The 17,059-nt window shown below is 45.0% G+C and overlaps 1 protein-coding gene across 3 annotated transcripts in view; it reads right to left on the reverse strand.

Annotated features, from left to right (window-relative positions):
* COL2A1 (collagen type II alpha 1 chain) overlaps positions 1 to 17,059 on the reverse strand; it is a 308,500-nt gene that overhangs the window by 38,279 nt on the left and 253,162 nt on the right. For all 3 annotated transcript variants that reach the window (XM_030198168.1, XM_030198167.1, XM_030198166.1), the window contains 3 exons: positions 14,894 to 15,001; positions 14,159 to 14,266; positions 1,752 to 1,805 (listed from right to left, as the gene is read on the reverse strand). In XM_030198168.1, the coding sequence (XP_030054028.1) occupies positions 1,752 to 1,805; positions 14,159 to 14,266; positions 14,894 to 15,001 (270 nt within the window). The remainder of the gene's footprint in view (positions 1 to 1,751; positions 1,806 to 14,158; positions 14,267 to 14,893; positions 15,002 to 17,059) is intronic.

Consider the following 17,059-nt stretch of genomic DNA (forward strand, 5'->3'; position numbering starts at 1 on the left):
GGGGAGGGCAGGGGAGAGGAGAGTTACTGGACATAGGTGGATGGAGGGGAGGGGAGAGGAAAGTTGCTGGACATGGGTGGATGGAGGGGAGGGGAGAGGAAAGTTGCTGGACATGGGTGGATGGAGGGGAGGGGAGAGTTGCTGGACATGGGTGAATGGAGGGGACGGGAGAGGAGAGTTGCTGGACATGGGTGGATGAAGGAGAGGGCAGGGGAGAGAAGAGGGTTGCTGGACATGGATGGATGAAGGGGAGGGAAAGAGAAATTCTGGATATGGATGAAGGGGAGGGAAGACAGGAAGGAGATGCACATGGATGGAAGGGAAGGGAAAGAGAAGAAATGCTGGACATGGATGGAGGGTAGGGAAGAGAGAGGAAGTGAGATGAACATGAATAGAGGGGAGAGAGGAGAAATGCTGGACATGGATGGAGGACAGGGAAGAGAGAGGAAGTGAAATGAACATGAATGGAGGGGAGAGAGGAGAAATGCTGGACATGGATGGAGGTGGGGAGAGGAAAAATGCTGGACATGGATGGAGGGGAGGGAAGCGAGAGGAAGGAGATGAGATGAGGGAAAAGGAAGAGAGGAGAAAAACTGCACATGGATGGAGAAAATAGGCAGAAGCTGGATCCACTGGACAGTCAAGTCTGCAGAGGACCCAGCTTTTACTTATGGATGTAGGGCAAGAAATGAAGAAGAAAGGAGGAAAGTAAAGAAATAAATGGAAATGAAGCCCTAGAAACAGAGTTAAGAGGACAGATAAAGAGCAGCAGAATCAGATTCTGGGCCAGCATGATCAGAAAAACAAAGTCACCAGACAACAAAGGTAAAAAAAATCATTTTATTTTCATTTTAGTGTTTGGAATATGTCCATTTTGAGAATTTACATCTACTATCATATTTTGCAACGTATAGCAATGTGTTTCTTTCTGTTTTTCTGGTATTGTGCTGCATGCAGAGTCTAACTTCTTAGGATTTCAGGTTAATTTTTGAAGAATTTGAAGAGGGGCTATTTGTTCTGCATGTGTGACTACAAGGCCAAGTGTCTGACTAGGTATCTGTGAGGCGTAGACTAGTGGTTAGTGCAATGGACTTTGATCCTGGGGAACTGAGTTCAATTCCCACTGCAGCTCCCTGTGACTCTGGGCAAGTCATTTAACCCTGCATTGCCCCGGTACAAAACAAGTACCTGAATATATGTAAACCACTTTGAATGTAGTTGCAAAAACCTCAGAAAGGCAGTATATCAAGTCCCATTTCCCTTTCCCCTTTGTTAGGTTCTGAGATTTTGATAACACATTGTTTTTCAGAGTTGGCAAGACTGTCTGTTTTTCTAATTCCTGGTCTGTATGCTAATTTGGTTTGTGTCATTTTGGGTATACTGCAGAGATCTTTTTTTTTCCTGGTAAAGGGCTTCTAAAACAGACATCATATTATGAGAATCAGGTGCCCAACGTTAAAAGTTTATATTTATTTACTTATTTATGGCATTTTATCCCACATTAAACATGAATTAGATTGGAACCTGGGAGCATTTAATTTTTTTTTTCCAGGCGAGAGTAATCCATTGCCCCCCTCCCCAGGCTCTCTCCCCGGCTATAGCCAGCTCTGCAATTTGGGGGGGGGGGGGGGGGGGCGCAAAGGTGGACCGGGGAGAGAGCCTGTTAAACATTTTCCAGCACACCACTGAACTTGGTACTGTGGGAAGAGCACTAACACAGAGGATAAATGATTTGATTGATAAAATCTTACCTTAACACCAGCAGAACCATCACGTCCAGGAGGACCATCAGAACCAGGGTTACCCTGTAAGAGATTTTAAGTCACAAATAAGGTCTTTTTAAACAAAGAAAACATGTAGCAATTTACGGACCATCTATTCAGTACATTCTACAATGATTTATAAGGAGGAGTAAGACAGAGCCCTACTTATCCCTGTCCTTAGTGTACGTTATCTCAGAGATTGTTTCAGTATCTGAAGGCCTGAGGGTGAATGTATGCTGCAGAGGTACCACCTACCCTTGGTATCCTGTGATATATTAGGTAGCTTCATCTATTTGGACAACCACGGGTAGAGATATGGAGATTTGATGGTATCATGTACTAGTATGAAAATCCCTAGTATTGGAGGAATTCTGTCCTTTTGCTCCTTCTCTGCCAACCATCCAGAAGGGTCAAGTCTCAAGCAGGATGAGTGCCTGAATCCCGAGAAGCTAGATCCCTGAGCACCAATGAGGCCTAGTGTGGTCCATTGGCCAGTAGCTACTGGTGTGAAGAAGAAATAGTTTGGGAAAAGAGTTATTCTAGCTTAGATAACATTCTTAAATAGGGTCAGCAATCAAGATCAGAAAGCCTGGGTTATCAGGACAGTGACCCTGGCCACCCTGGCCAGTCAAGGGTGACTGCAGGACTTAATATTTTTAAGACCTTCCTGCTGGCTCAGATAGCTAATGAAAAAAAATGAGAAAAAAACAATCAAAAATTGCCAAATAAAAAAGCTTTTAGTTTTTTTACACAGTTGCATATAACCAGCTTCAGATTGAACAGATAAAGGAAGCACATTCCAGATTGTAATGGCTCGGAAAGAGAACATAGCCTCAAAATGACGTTTCAAACGAACACCGTTAAATGCAGGAAGTTTTAATATGAACTTTTCTCATAATCTTGAAGAAAAAAGAAAAAGATTTTTAAAAACCCATAAAATTAACAACTCAGAGGTATTACCATATAACACATGGAAAATCATACAGATTTTAAAATAATATATGCCCTTAAAGAAATCCAATGTAATTTTCTAGCATATTGAGAAACACCGTGATACTTTTTCAGGCGAAAAACCAGATGTACTGCTGTGTTTTGAATCATCTGTAATTTATTTAAAAGTTTAGCACTCAGCCCCAAGTAGATAGAATTGCAATAGTCCAAATAGGACAAGACCAACATTTGGACCAATACATTGAAAGTTTCAGCCCTGTTTGGCTGATTCAATATAATTCAGCAGAGCACTGAATAGGAGCAACAACAACAATCAACACTGTGATGAAAATTAAGCTCTGTAAACTGCAGTCCTGTCACTATAATCTATGGACAATGACTACAAAAACTGGACAAAAACGAAATGTATTCCATCAGCAATACCTACAAAGAATTCTTGGTGTCACTTATCATGACCACACTGCTAATGAGATCCTGAGAAAAGTGATCAATGGAGTCTTCAAGATACTGTAGCTGAAGGAAGAGTCCTGCAGGATGGACATATTCTAAGGCTGTTTAATTATTTGCATCCCAAAATTGCAATGAAATGGACACTTAACATGTGGGAAGAGAAAGAAAGGAAGACCAAAAAAAAAAAGAACTTTTAAAGAAGATCTTCAGTACCTTGATACCAACTAGGAAAATACGGAAACTGCTGTGGCTAATCAAACACACTGGACTGCACCTCCTGCTCAATGTACCTAGGTGCACAGGCGGACCTAAGTTTAAGGAAAGAATATAAGGACAATTTTGTGTAGGGTGTGTAGACAGGATTTGCAATATCCACACCAGGACATGCACAGTCTCTTGGGTATTTTACAAAAAGCTCATCTAAGGCTTCTAAAATTAATGTCTTTGTTTTTATTCAGCAAAAATCATGCTTCGTTAGCGTGCTTAAAGACTGATCCAGTGAGGAGAGAAAAAAATGTGTCCACAGTCCTCAATTCTCCCTCTCTCTCCATCCAAAACAATCCCAAGAGTAAGAGGAAAATCACCTGTATTTAACCCTCTGGAAAGAAGCTTAGTTCCTTACAGATGTGTACATATTGCTTTGCTCTTTTAACCTGAACTTTTATCCTCAGTTTCTTTTTGGGCATACTTGAACTGAAAATTGCTTTTTAATTAAGCAATAAGAAAACAATTACAACAATAAAAAAAAAACTGGAAAGGAGACCCTGGAACAAGGATTCATAGGATAAGGGAGAAAGAGGGTAGACTCAGAAGTAATCTAAGGAAACATTTCTTTACAGCAAGAGTGGTGGGTCTGAGGGAGAGGAAAGGATTGTAGAACTGAACAATTGGTATGTAGAGAATGACACGGGGACGGGGACCCATGGTAACAGCAGGGATGGGGATGGGGACAGAGCCCATGGTGATGGAGGCAAATTTTGTCTACTTTGAAGTCTGTTAATGAACTAGACTGTTATTTATGTTTGAGTAAAGCAATATTTTGATTTTTTGGAAAAACAAGCAAACGTGCTGGCCACACTAGCAAAATTTGAATGGGGAATCCTGTACATTCCTGCTACCAGCACATCTTCTATTGCAGGAAGGACTGTGGAAGACAGGAGAGCTAGACTGAATCCTGAGACTGTTGATTACTTATTCATCCACAGATTAAATAAATCATCAATGCTTCATAGGGCATATTTCTCCCCTGCTAGGGAATACAGAACAGGTTGTATTTTGTACCCCTGGACAATTTAACAGGGTGGATTAGGATTCCTTAGGGTAGTAGAAGTCAGCTATTTTTGGGGTTGGAAGGCTAGAGGGTGGTGGGTGGGTGGGCTATTATAGTTGTTCGTTGTTATTATTGTTTTCTATTTGTGACCCTAATTCTTACAGACCCAGACGCTACCAATTCCGGACCTGGATCCCATTGTGATTAGGCGAACGATCTCGCCTGAAAACGGGATAGTGAGAGGTCCAAACCCAAACCCAAGAACATCCTGAATTCCCAATTGAGCCGAAAGAGGGTTGCCCAGTGAATCAGCTGTTGACAGCGGCCTCCAATCACTGCCCAATTCTCAACGCCGTGGAACCTGTACCTGGGCTCCTCATATTGATTCAGGTACACGTGGACATCTATGATTGCGCTGTTCAGCGGCCCGGCCCGACGAACACCTGATTTTTTACCCACCTATATCGTCTCTCATAGTCGATAGAGCGATCAGTAAGACTGAAGCGGAAACACAGGCAGAGAGTCTATTTGTAGTGTTTTAGGCAGCAAAGACCTTGATCGCTGCATCTCGATCAAAGAAAAAAAAAACGATTCTGAGGCGACCCTGGAATTGGCTGGCCGACCGAGTAGTTCAGATTCCTAGTACAGCGCCCAAGGCCACGGATTACAGTGGTTGGGGGCCCTTCATGCCTGTTGTGCGGGTCTTAGTCTGTACCCGACTTCTGAGACATCAGCTGACATTTTATAGAACTTGAAGGTTCTGAGACCCGATTCCAGTCTACTGGTACTTCAGTCCCTCCGGATGACCAATGTTCTCTCTCCAGTCCAACAATCGACCATCAGGGAGCTTGTGAGCCAACATCATCGGTAGATAAGCACACTTATCTAAGGGAAGCTGCATTGGCCGCATTCCTGTTCCAGCCTGTGCCCTCTGGTCAGCCTGCTTCATCTGTTCCAGCCTGCATCCTCTGCTCAACCTGCATCATCTGTTCCAGACTGCTTTATCTGCTCCAGCCTGCATCCCTATTCCAACCCCCGTCGCTATCCCAGCCTGCGTTCTCTGCACAGCCTGCATCATCTGTTCCAACCTGCTTCATCTGCGCCAGCTTGCATCCCTGTTCTAGCCCACGTCCCTACCCCAGCCTGCATTCTCTGCTCAACCTACTTCATCTGTTCCAGCCTGCATCCTTGTTCCAGCCTGCGTCATCTGCTCAGCCTACATCATCTGTTCCAGCCTGCATCCCTGTTCCAGCCTGCGTCCTTAGCTCAGCCTGCATCCCTGTTCCAGCCTGCGTCACCTGCTCAGCCTGCATCATCTGTTCCAGCCTGCGTCCTTTGCTCAGCCTGCATCATCTGCTCCTGCCTGCATCACCTGCTCCAGCCCACATCCCTATTCCAGCCTGCATCCTCTGCTCACCCTGCATCATTTGTTCCAGCCTGCATCCTCTCCTCCAGCCTCCATCACCTGCTCCCACCTGCATCATCTTCTGTTCCAGCCTGCATCACCTGCCACAGCCTGCATCATCTGCTCCAGCCTCCATCCTCTCCTCCAGCCTGCATCATCTGCTCATCTGCCCTGCTGCCCCTTGCCACACCTTTTCATGACTGTTACTTAGCACTTGGGACTGCCTGAGTCACTACATATGGCTCCACTTTCCAATCTCATCTCTATTCCTCTCCTCCCTCCCTCTTCTCTGCCCTTCTCATGCGCCCTATGGAATGCCCGCTCCATCTGCAACAAACTTTCTTATATCCATGACCTTTTTCTCTCTCGTAGCCTCCATCTGCTCACCATAACTGAGACTTGGCTCTGCCCTGAAGACTCTGCTTCAGTCGCAGCCCTGTGCCATGGTGGTTATCTCTTCTCCCATACTCCTCGCACTATTGGCCGCGGTGGTGGTGTTGGTCTATTACTCTCGTCCTCTTCCAAATTTCAATCTCTTCTGCCACCTCAGTCTCTCAGTTTCTCTTCTTTTGAAGTCCACTCCGTCCACCTATTCACTCCTTTGCCTCTTCGAATAGCAGTTATTTATCGTCCCCCTGATAAATCCCTTTCATCCTTTCTCAGCGACTTTGATGCTTGGCTTTCCTTCTTTCATGATCCTTCCTCCCCCTCCCTCATCCTTGGCGACTTTAACATTCATGCCAATGATCCCTCCAACTCTTAAGTCTCCCAGTTCCTCACCTTAACATCCTCCAATCTTAAACTTTGCTCCACTTCCCCTACCCACCAAAATGGTCACTTATCTTCTCCTATAACTGCTCTCCCTCCAATTCCCTTACCTCAAATCTTCCCCTCTCTGACCATCTAATAACCTTCACTCTTAAACTTCCTCCTGCCCAATCATGTCCAATCTTAACCAATTTATCTAGAAATCTCCAGGCCATTGACCCTACTTTCCTCCTTTCCTGAGGTCACTGATGAAGAAACATCACATCTTCTCTCCTCCTCAAAACGAACTGTTTCTCTGATCCCATTCCTACCCACCTTCTTAACACTATCTCTCCTACTCTCACCCCTTTTATCTGTCATATCCTCAATCTCTCTCCACTGTGACCGTTCCTGATGCCTTCAAACATGCTGTGGTCACACCGCTCCTGAAGAAGCCTTCGCTTGACCCTACCTGTCCTTCCAACTATCGACCCATCTCCCTCCTCCCCTTCCTTTCCAAGTTACTTGAACGCGCCGTTCACCGCCGCTGTCTTGACTTTCTCTCATCTCATCCTGTTCTTGACCCACTCCAATCTGGTTTTCGCCCTCTTCATTCTACTGAAACTGCACTTGCAAAAGTTTCCAACGACCTGTTCCTAGCCAAATCCAAAGGTCTCTATTCTATCCTCATCCTTCTCGATCTATCCGCCGCTTTTGACACTGTTGATCACAGCCTACTTCTTGATACGCTGTCTTCATTTGGATTCCAGGGCTCTGTTCTTTCCTGGTTCTCCTCTTACCTCTCACATCACACCTTTAGTGTACACTCTGGTGGATCCTCTTCCACTTCTATCCCTCTACCAATCGGTGTACCTCAGGGCTCTGTTCTTGGTCCTCCATCTACACTTCTTTCCTTGGCTATCTGATATCATCTCATGGCTTTCAATGCCATCTCTATGCTGATGACTCCCAGATTTACCTCTCTACCCCTGAAATCTCAACTAGCATCCAGACCAAGGTTTCAGCCTGCCTATCTGATATAGCTGCCTGGATGTCCCAACGTCATCTAAAACTTAACATGGCCAAAACCGAGCTTCTCATCTTTCCCCCTAAACCTACCTCTCCTCTCCCCTCTTTCTCTATTTCTGTGGATGGCACTCTCATTCTCCCTGTCTCATCAGCTCGTAACCTTGGGGTCATCTTTGACTCCTCTCTCTCCGTCTCTGCTCATATTCAACAGATTGCAAAAACCTGTTGTTTCTTTCTCTATAACATTAGCAAAATCCATCTCTTCATCTCTGAGCACTCTACTAGAACCCTTGTCCACACTCCTATCTCCTCTCGTCTTGATTATTGTAACCTGCTTCTCACCGGCCTCCATCTTGGCCATCTCTCTCCTCTTCAATCAGTCCAAAACTCTGCTGCGTGACTCATTTTCCGCCAAAGTCGCTATGCTCACATTAGCCCCCTCCTTAAATCACTTCATTGGCTCCCCCTCCTTAAATCACTTCATTGGCTCCCTATCCATTTCTGTATTCAGTTCAAGCTTCTCTTATTGACCTATAAGTGTATTCACTCTGCCACTCCCCAGTACCTCTCCACTCTTGTCTCTCCCTACGCCCCCCCTCGGGTACTCCGTTCTGTAGATAAATCTCTCTTATCCGTCTCCTTCTCCTCTACTGCTAATGCTAGACTCCGTTCCTTTTGTCTTGCTGCACCTCACGCCTGGAATAGACTTCCCGAGCCTGTGCGTCTAGCCCCGTCTTTGGCCGTTTTCAAGTCCAAACTTAAAGCCCACCTCTTTACCACTGCTTTTGACTCCTAACCACTACTCACTTGCCCTGTCCTTTAACCTCTCCTATTTATTCCCGTACCCTTAATTGTTCTGTCTGTTTACCTGTCTTATCTAGATTGTAAGCTCTTTGAGCAGGGACTGTCTCTTTTTGTGTATGGTGTACAGCGCTGCGTATGCCTCGTAGCACTATAGAAATGATAAATAGTAGTAGTAGTAGTAGTAGTGATTTATAAACAGCTGAACAGCATATTGTTCCTTTTTATACTTTAACAAAAGATTAAAATATAACATCATAAATGTTCGAGGCTTCTACAGATGAGGACAGAGCCCACAGGGATGGGGCAAGGACAGGGACATAACCTGCGTGGATGGAGCGGGGACACAGGCAGGGACCACGGGAGGACAGGACAGGGACAGAACCTGCAGGGATGGAGACAGAACCCACTGGAACGGGGTGGGGATGGGGACAAACTTTGTCCCTGTGCCATTCTCTATTGGTATGGATAGGCAGAACGTATAGGCAAGTGGACTTTTTCTACCACTATATCCTGTATTTCTTTTTTTTTTAATTTGAAAAGAGGTCTTTTATTGTCAAAATGTCAAGTAAAACAACAAGCATCAAAAACAACATAAGGCAGAAATCACACAAAGGCAACCGCATTACAATTCAAAAGCCTTAAAACCTCCCATGTTTTATTTGAAAGTAAATACCCAGAAAACAACAAAACAAAAAGGTGTGGGGGGGGGGGGGGGGTGAGCCAGGGCTACATGTGGATTTGTAAAGGACACAAAAGGATAAAACCTGGCCATGTTTTGTATTTCTAAATTTAGTTTTGGTTGTGCATGTGCACATCTGAGTTCTGATCCAGAATGCTCAGGGAGAAGTAGCCCAGCACCAAGGGCAATGCGTTGAAACATGTCAAGGAATCCACCCTCAAATCAGTCCATGGCAACATATCTGTTAACACAAGGTATAGCCAAAGCACACTTGGGACAAAGCCATTTAACCTCAGTATGATGGGTGAGTCATGACACTGAACGTAAGTAGCTATTCGAAAATGTGCTTGTTGTGAGCAACAGACAAAGTTCCAAAACAAGTCTCAGAAGAAAAACCCTTGAAATGAACTATGTGACTGAGGCAGAAACTTGTTTCTGATTGTATAACGCTGAGCCTGTTGTTCTTGCCATCTTGTGACCAATATGCTTCATCAGCAAAGTGTGTTTATTTGATTTGATAACTACGTCACCCAATGCCAAGGGCATCCACTGAGATAGTCAGAGAATCAAAGCTGGAATCAATTCATGCCACCATCTCACCCAATGTCATAGATATCACCTGAGATACCCAGGAAATTAAAGCTGATATCAATGTGGAGGCAGAACTCATAGTCCCCAGGGAGGGAGGGAGGAAATTCCAGCCATAGCAACATCTAGTGGCTAGACTCAGGGTGAATATGTAATGAGTTTAGATTCAAATCCTGCTGCTGCTGCTTCTTCTTGTGATTTTGGACAAGTCACTTAATCTTCCTTCTGATACAAGCCTAGACTGTGAGTCCTGCAAGGATAGGGAAATGTACCTGAATGTAATTCACCTTGAGCTACTACAGAAAAGGGTGTGAGCCAGGGGCGTAGCTACGTGGGGCCACAGGGGCCTGGGCCCCTGTAGATTTACCCCTGGACCCCCCTGCCAACGACCCTCTCGACCCCCCCTCCCGCCACCAACAACCCTTCATCGCCAACCCGCCGTTGCCTACCTTTGCTGGCGGCAGACCCCAACCCCTGCCAGACGAGGTCCTCTTCTTCCGAATCCCACGCAAGGCTTAGTTCTAGTCTGATGTCCTGCACGTTGTACGTGCAGGATGTCAGACTCACAGAAACAGAACAAAGACTTGCCCCCTCACCTTGGGATCTGGACCCCCCTCCCGCCAAAGTCTGGCTACGCCCCTGGAGTGAGCTAAATCCAAATATACTCAAATAAACAGCTGTGGTCTATGGCCTTTAGTTGGGGACCGTTACTGTGCTGGCAGGGTTAGATGTGAAGCATGCAAGAAAATGTTAGACTATGTCATGGGCAAAATCCCTGGGTAGCTGTGAATATAGGTCTGTGGTGTTGTATCAACCAATTAGATCAAATGCCTCAAAGCAACCCAAGGTAATGCCTCTCTGAGTGAGCCGTTTTCAGGACTTTTGAAAAAAATGATAAAATAGTTCAACATCAACAAGAAAGGACTTAACAAAAATATATCATAAACCTATCATATTATAAGTCTTATAATTATGGGGTAGATATTTAACTGGCAACAGCGGCAAGGAGTTTTTTAGTCATCACTGGCATTATTCCTGGGTATTCAATCCTGGGCCAAGTGCAGGAACCGGCACTGAATATTCAATTTTATGCAGCCAGCTATATCTTATGCAGTTAATAGTGCGATATTCAGTACTTAAGTGCTTCAGCAAAACCGCGTTAAGGGGCCCTTTTACTATGCAGCAGTAAGCCTACTGCAGGCTTACTGTGTGTGCCAATCCAGAACTACCGCCGGGCTACCACAGTGGCGGTAAGGGCTCCCCATGAAATGGCCATGGCATAAGTGGTTCACTTACAGCATGGCTATTTCTTTTTCCTAAAGATGGACAGCCTTTTACCTGCTGCGGAAAAATGGGGCCTCAGCGCGAATCCAAACCACGCTCTGACGCTAGTACAGACCCCCTTTTACCACAGCTTAGTAAAAGGAGCAATAAGATATAACTGACTTTTATGTGGTTCAATTTTACTGCCTAACTTACGTGGTTAAATGCTGAACATTGACACTTAAGTGCTGATTCTGCCCCCAGACTGCTCACAAATAGCCAACTTTCACTTTAACAGTCTGTGGTGATATTCAGCGGCACCAGCTGGTTACTGAATATCAGCAGATAGCCTCGCACTAGTGATTTAACCAGCGAAGAGCCATTCCTGGCTAGTTAAATCGCTTTGAATCAGGGGCGTAGCCAGACAGCCAATGACCTGCGTCCAAAATAGATGGGCATGGAATTCAGCACGTCCTGGTCCCCCTCCTCTCTGCATTCTGCCTCTCCCCTACCCTCAAACACAAAATATTAAATACCTGAGCTGGTGGGGATCCCCAAACTGCACCAGCTGAAGATTTTCTCCTCCTCGTGCAGCCAGTGTTCTTCCAAACAGCAGCTGGCAGCACTTGACTTGAGCTGACGCCACTGCCAGTAGTCCGTACATGCTCAGTGCTTCTGCATGGGTGAAAACTGAGCATATGCAGCAGGACTGACGTGTGGTGCCAGCTGCCGTTTGGAAGAGCATCGGCTGCCTGAGGAGGAGGAAATCTTTAACTGGTGGGTTTGGGGGATTACCACCAGCCACAGCAAAAATGCCACAATTTTGGGTGGGCCAGAGTCCAAATTGGGTGGGCCACAGCCCACCCATGCCCACCTGTAGCTACGCCACTGCACTGAATATCAACCCCTGTACTGCTTTGTCACCTTCTGATCACCCATCCATCTCTCCATGTTTCCCAACTTCCCCACCCCTATCTTTCCCTTTGTCATTTATCTTTTACTCATAGTCCTGACCTAAGGAAGGTGTTTTTGGATTTCAAAAGCTGGTCAAAAATGTATTAAGTTAGTCTAATAAAAACAACTTCATTTTCTATTATCCCACTATTTTCAGTATTCTGAAGATCAGCTGGAAGGATATGATCTCAAATGAAAGAGATCAAGCACAGCGAGGGTGACAAAGGAAAGAGCAACAGATGATATCCAAACAATTGCCTTTATTGTAACATCCAAGACTCGACATGAGTTGTGTTTCAGCCTAAAAAGGCCTTCCTCAGGAGTCTTCTGTTGGATGTATGATGATACTTAGCTAGGCTTAATGAGATACACATGATGTCTGATATCTTGCTGCTTCCTTCCGAAAAAAAGTTGAATGAACGCTTGGACTCTCCGGAGAAGAAAGCAGCAAGATATCAGACATCACGTGTATTTATTTATTTATTTATATCCCACACTTTCCCACCTATGGGCAGGCTCAATGTGGCTTACATTAGTTCAAAAGGGCTATCATCATAACTCATTAAGCCTAGCTAAGTATCATCATACATCCAACAGAAGGTTCCTGAGGAAGGCCATTTTAGGCCAAAACACGGCTCATGTCGAGTCTCGGATGTTACAATAAAGGCAATTGTTTGAACATCATCTGCTGCTCTTTCCTTTGTCACCCTCGCTGTGCTTGATCTGTTTGCGTGATTGAAATGTTTACTGTTCTTTTGTCTTTTTGCCACCTCAAATTAAAGGGTACATGAGATGGTGGGAAGTGGAAGATTCCTGATAGAAGACCTGGTCACAAGGAAAATTAGGCATCCTGCAGTAGTTTTGGGATAGGCATGCACCAATCCTGCGTGTTTGGAGGAGGAGAGTAGACTTGCCTTGTGCTAATCAGGTAGTGCAGGTAAATTGCCATGTGCTGCCCGATTAGTGTGGGATTAGCACGGGAGGCCATACTGCCTAGTAAATAGGTAGCAGTAACGAGCTCACACACTAATGACCTTACGCATGGCCATTAATGGAAAAATAGCATAGGCCACTTTTTAGTATAGCTTTAAACATTTCTTGATTAGCTTTCGAAGGTTGCCCTTCTTCGTCAGATCGGAAATAAGCAAATGTTGGTAGATGACAGTATATATGAGTGAAACATCAAAGCATTTCAGTGACAGTCTAACAGGATGGGGGTGGATAGATGAGAGACAGGGAGATATGCATGGAGGCAGGAGGGTGCCAGTGCAATACAATTTTCAAAGCAACACAATTTTATGCTTTATAATGGGCTAGAAAACCCAGATCTTTGTTAAGTCTTGTCTGGTGGGTGTCAAAATATTTAATCATTCTGACTTCAAAGGTCTTACGTTCCTGTATTGTTTTAAAGTTCCCTTTCAGGATCCTTACCATAAAACCCTGTCTCTCACCTATCCACCCCCATCCTGTTAGACTGTCACTAAATGCTTTGATGTTTCACTCATATATACTGTCATTGCTTTGAAAATTGTCACCCTCCTGTCTCCATGCAGATCTCCCTGTCTCTCACCTATCCACCCCGATCCTGTTAGACTGTCACTGAAATGCTTTGATGTTTCACCCATATATACTTTCATCTACCAACATTTGCTTATTTTCGATCTGACGAAGAAGGGCAACCTTCGAAAGCTAATCAAGAAATGTATTAAGTTATGTCCAATAAAAAAACCTATCATCTTATTTTCTTCTCCATGTTTTATTTTATTTCTATTGATTACCTTTAAAAGTGGACTAACATGGCTACCACACCTCTCTACTAGTATAGCTTTGTAAAAGTGCCCATAGATTTGCTAGTCATGCTCACAGGTCTGAAAATGTGGGCAATCTATGAAGAAAAGCTGAGCTCAGGGATAAATGGTGCACCAGTTTCACCAAACTTCATATTGAAGATGGCACTTCGTGATAAAGATAAGGCATACTTGAGGTAGGTCATACAACAAGGCAGGAACTTAATATTTTTTTTGTTACATTTGTACCCCGCGCTTTCCCACTCATGGCAGGCTCAATGCAGCTTACATGGGGCAATGGAGGGTTAAGTGACTTGCCCAGAGTCACAAGGAGCTACCTCTGACTGAAGTGGGAATCAAACTCAGTTCCTGAGGACCAAAGTCCACCACCCTAACCACTAGGCCACTCCTCCTCTCACATCTGGACAATACATCTGCATAGATTTCCCATTATAAATATCTTCTCACCTCGCGTCCGGGTTCACCAGATGGACCAGTCAAACCAGGTGGTCCAACAGGGCCAGGGGGACCACGCTCACCTGCAGATCCTGAAGTGCCTTGTTTCCCAGGCTCCCCCTAAAGATAATCAGAGACAAGCATTAAAATCTCAAGACACGAAAGCAAAAACATGCAGACCGTGATAGGTTTTATTGCAGGAGCATAAGAATTATCCAAAATCGATGAAGTACAGGAGCTTTGAGAGCAAAAGCCGACGTGACTAAAATTCAGAAAATTACAGGGACTTCCACTTGAATAATAACCAAAACAAGAAGGTATTTTCTATTGCTAAAAAGAATAGCCTAAGGCTATTAACATGAAGAAATCATTCTGTTTGCTGTGTGGAACTGGAAATTCTAGTAGAGAGACTCAGCATGACTGTAAGGATGGTAAGGACTGTGAGACTTGTCCGCCTGATATTCAAACGAAAATGGTGCTAAAACAGCACTTAGGTGGCTATCCGGCGATACTCAGCACCAGAAAATATCCAGGAATACAGCTGGTGGCAGATATAAAAACGCTGACCACCACACAGGCTGAATATTGGCCAAAGTGTGCCTGCGTTTAAAGACAATACATGAATGCAAGGCACAGTGTGCCTGTGTATAAGGATGATACAGGACAGTGCAGAAAGGTTGTTCATCTAGGCACCTCTAACTGTGAAAAAACAGGTTTGTAAAGCTTTCCTACAGATACAGTACTTACAGATGGGCCAGGAAGACCAGGAAAGCCTCTCTCACCACGTTGTCCTGGCAAACCCACAATACCACGCTGGCCTGCCAAACCTTGAGGACCTGGGGGCCCATCGGGACCCTGTAGGAAGCAAAAAGACAGAATATAAACAAACAAGCTTGGGCTGTGATGTGCAGGCCAGAGTTTTCAATCTGAATGTAACAGTATCAAAGAAATTCAATGACTTACTGGAAATGCTGACCAATTTTCAGCTTAGTACAGTAAAATATCAAATCTGTCTATTCTAAACTTCTTTTCTTTATATTTAACCGTCTGCTTGCAGGCTCTCCCTGTACCATACCATATTGGGCCTGGTGGTCAATCACAGGGAATGCTGGAGCCTCAGGATTAGCACAGAGGCACTGGAGTAACTCTTTCCCAATAATAGACAACTAGGTCATTCTAAAATCCTATTCTGTAACAGGGTGTCTGGTAGGAGCCTATTCTATAAAAGAACATAGGTGCCTAGTACTTTCCATTAACAATACTATCCTAACCAGATCCATAAGTACTTAAAATTTAGGCATAAGAACTTATGCCACCCATGGGCGGGGCATCCCGTATTATCGAAACAAGATGGGCGTCCATCTTTCGTTTCGATAATACAGTTGGGGACGCCCAAATCTCAACATTTAGGTTGACCTTAGAGATGGTCGACCTAAATGTTGAGATGGTCGACCTTAGAGATGGGCGACCTTGGTTTTTGCCCATAATAGAAACTGAGGACACCCATCTCAATCCAAGGCATTTGGTCATGGGAGGAGCCAGCATTCGTAGTGCACTGGTCCCCCTCACATGCCAGGACACCAACTGGGCACCCTAGGGGGCACTGCAGTGGACTTCACAAATTGCTCCCAGGTGCACAGCTCCCTTACCTTCGGTGCTCAGCCTCCAAAACCCATTCCCCACAACTGTACACCACTACCATAGCCCTAAGGGGTGAAGGGGGGCACCTACATGTGGGTACAGTGGGTTTATGGTGGGTTTTGAAGGGCTCACATTTAGCACCACAAGTGTAACAGGTGGGGTGGGATGGGCCTGGGTCCGCCTGCCTGAAGTGCACTGCACCCACTAAAAACTGCTCCAGGGACCTGCATACTGCTGTGATGGAGCTGGGCATGACATTTGAGGCTGGCATAGAGGCTGGCCAAAAATGTTTTTAAATTTTTTTTTTAGGGTGGGAGGGGGTTGGTGACCACTGAGGGAGTAAGGGGAGGTCATCCCCAATTTCCTCCGTTGGTCATCTGGTCAGTTCGGGCACCTTTTCAAGGCTTGGTCGTGAAAAAAAGGGACCAAGTAAAGTCGGCCAAATGCTCGTCAGGAATGCCCTTCTTTTTTCCATTATCGGCCGGAGACGCCCATCTCTTAACCACGCCCCAGTCCCGCCTTCGCTACACTGCCGACATGCCCCTGTGAACTTTGGTCTCCCCTGCGACGGAAAGTAGTTGAGGATGCCCAAAATTGGCTTTTGATTATGCCGATTTGGGCGACCCTGAGAGAAGGACGCCCATTTCCCGATTTGTGTCGAAAGATGGGCGCCCTTCTCTTTCGATTATGCCCCTGATAGTGGTGTAAATGCTTGCACCTAAATATCAATGATGCACACATAATTTTCAGTATTCAGTAAGCTGTGTGCCTAAGCGGGACCCCACTCATGTGTATGCCTCCCTTGCAAATATACGCTATGTTGAGAGGGTATTTGCAGAATAGCGCTGAGGCCAAATTTTGGTATTTATGCACATATGTTCACACATATGTGCATTTGCCATTATTCTACACACGTAGGTAACATGCGCACAACTGTTACCGCCCATGTTATAGAATTGCTCCTTTACTGTATATTAATTCAAAGTGACCAATCCGCACAACAAAGTTTATTTAAATTCAGTGCAATTGATTTATGAGTTCTGGCTTTTCTGCGGGTGGATAGGGTTGTAGAGTTTGTTGGTTGGTATGAATGGCCAGACTGGGTAGGCCATTTACCGCCGGATTCTGTATAGGTCACCCAAAGTTGGATGTCCCAGATCCATGCATAAACTAACTAGCTAATTAGGTGATAAATCAATTTTTGGCATTAATTGGCAGTAATTAGGAGTTACAATCCAACCTGCCCTGTGTCCTATTCTATAAAATGTGTGC

The sequence above is a fragment of the Microcaecilia unicolor genome, chromosome 3 (assembly GCF_901765095.1).
Source record: "Microcaecilia unicolor chromosome 3, aMicUni1.1, whole genome shotgun sequence".
Taxonomy (NCBI): domain Eukaryota; kingdom Metazoa; phylum Chordata; class Amphibia; order Gymnophiona; family Siphonopidae; genus Microcaecilia; species Microcaecilia unicolor.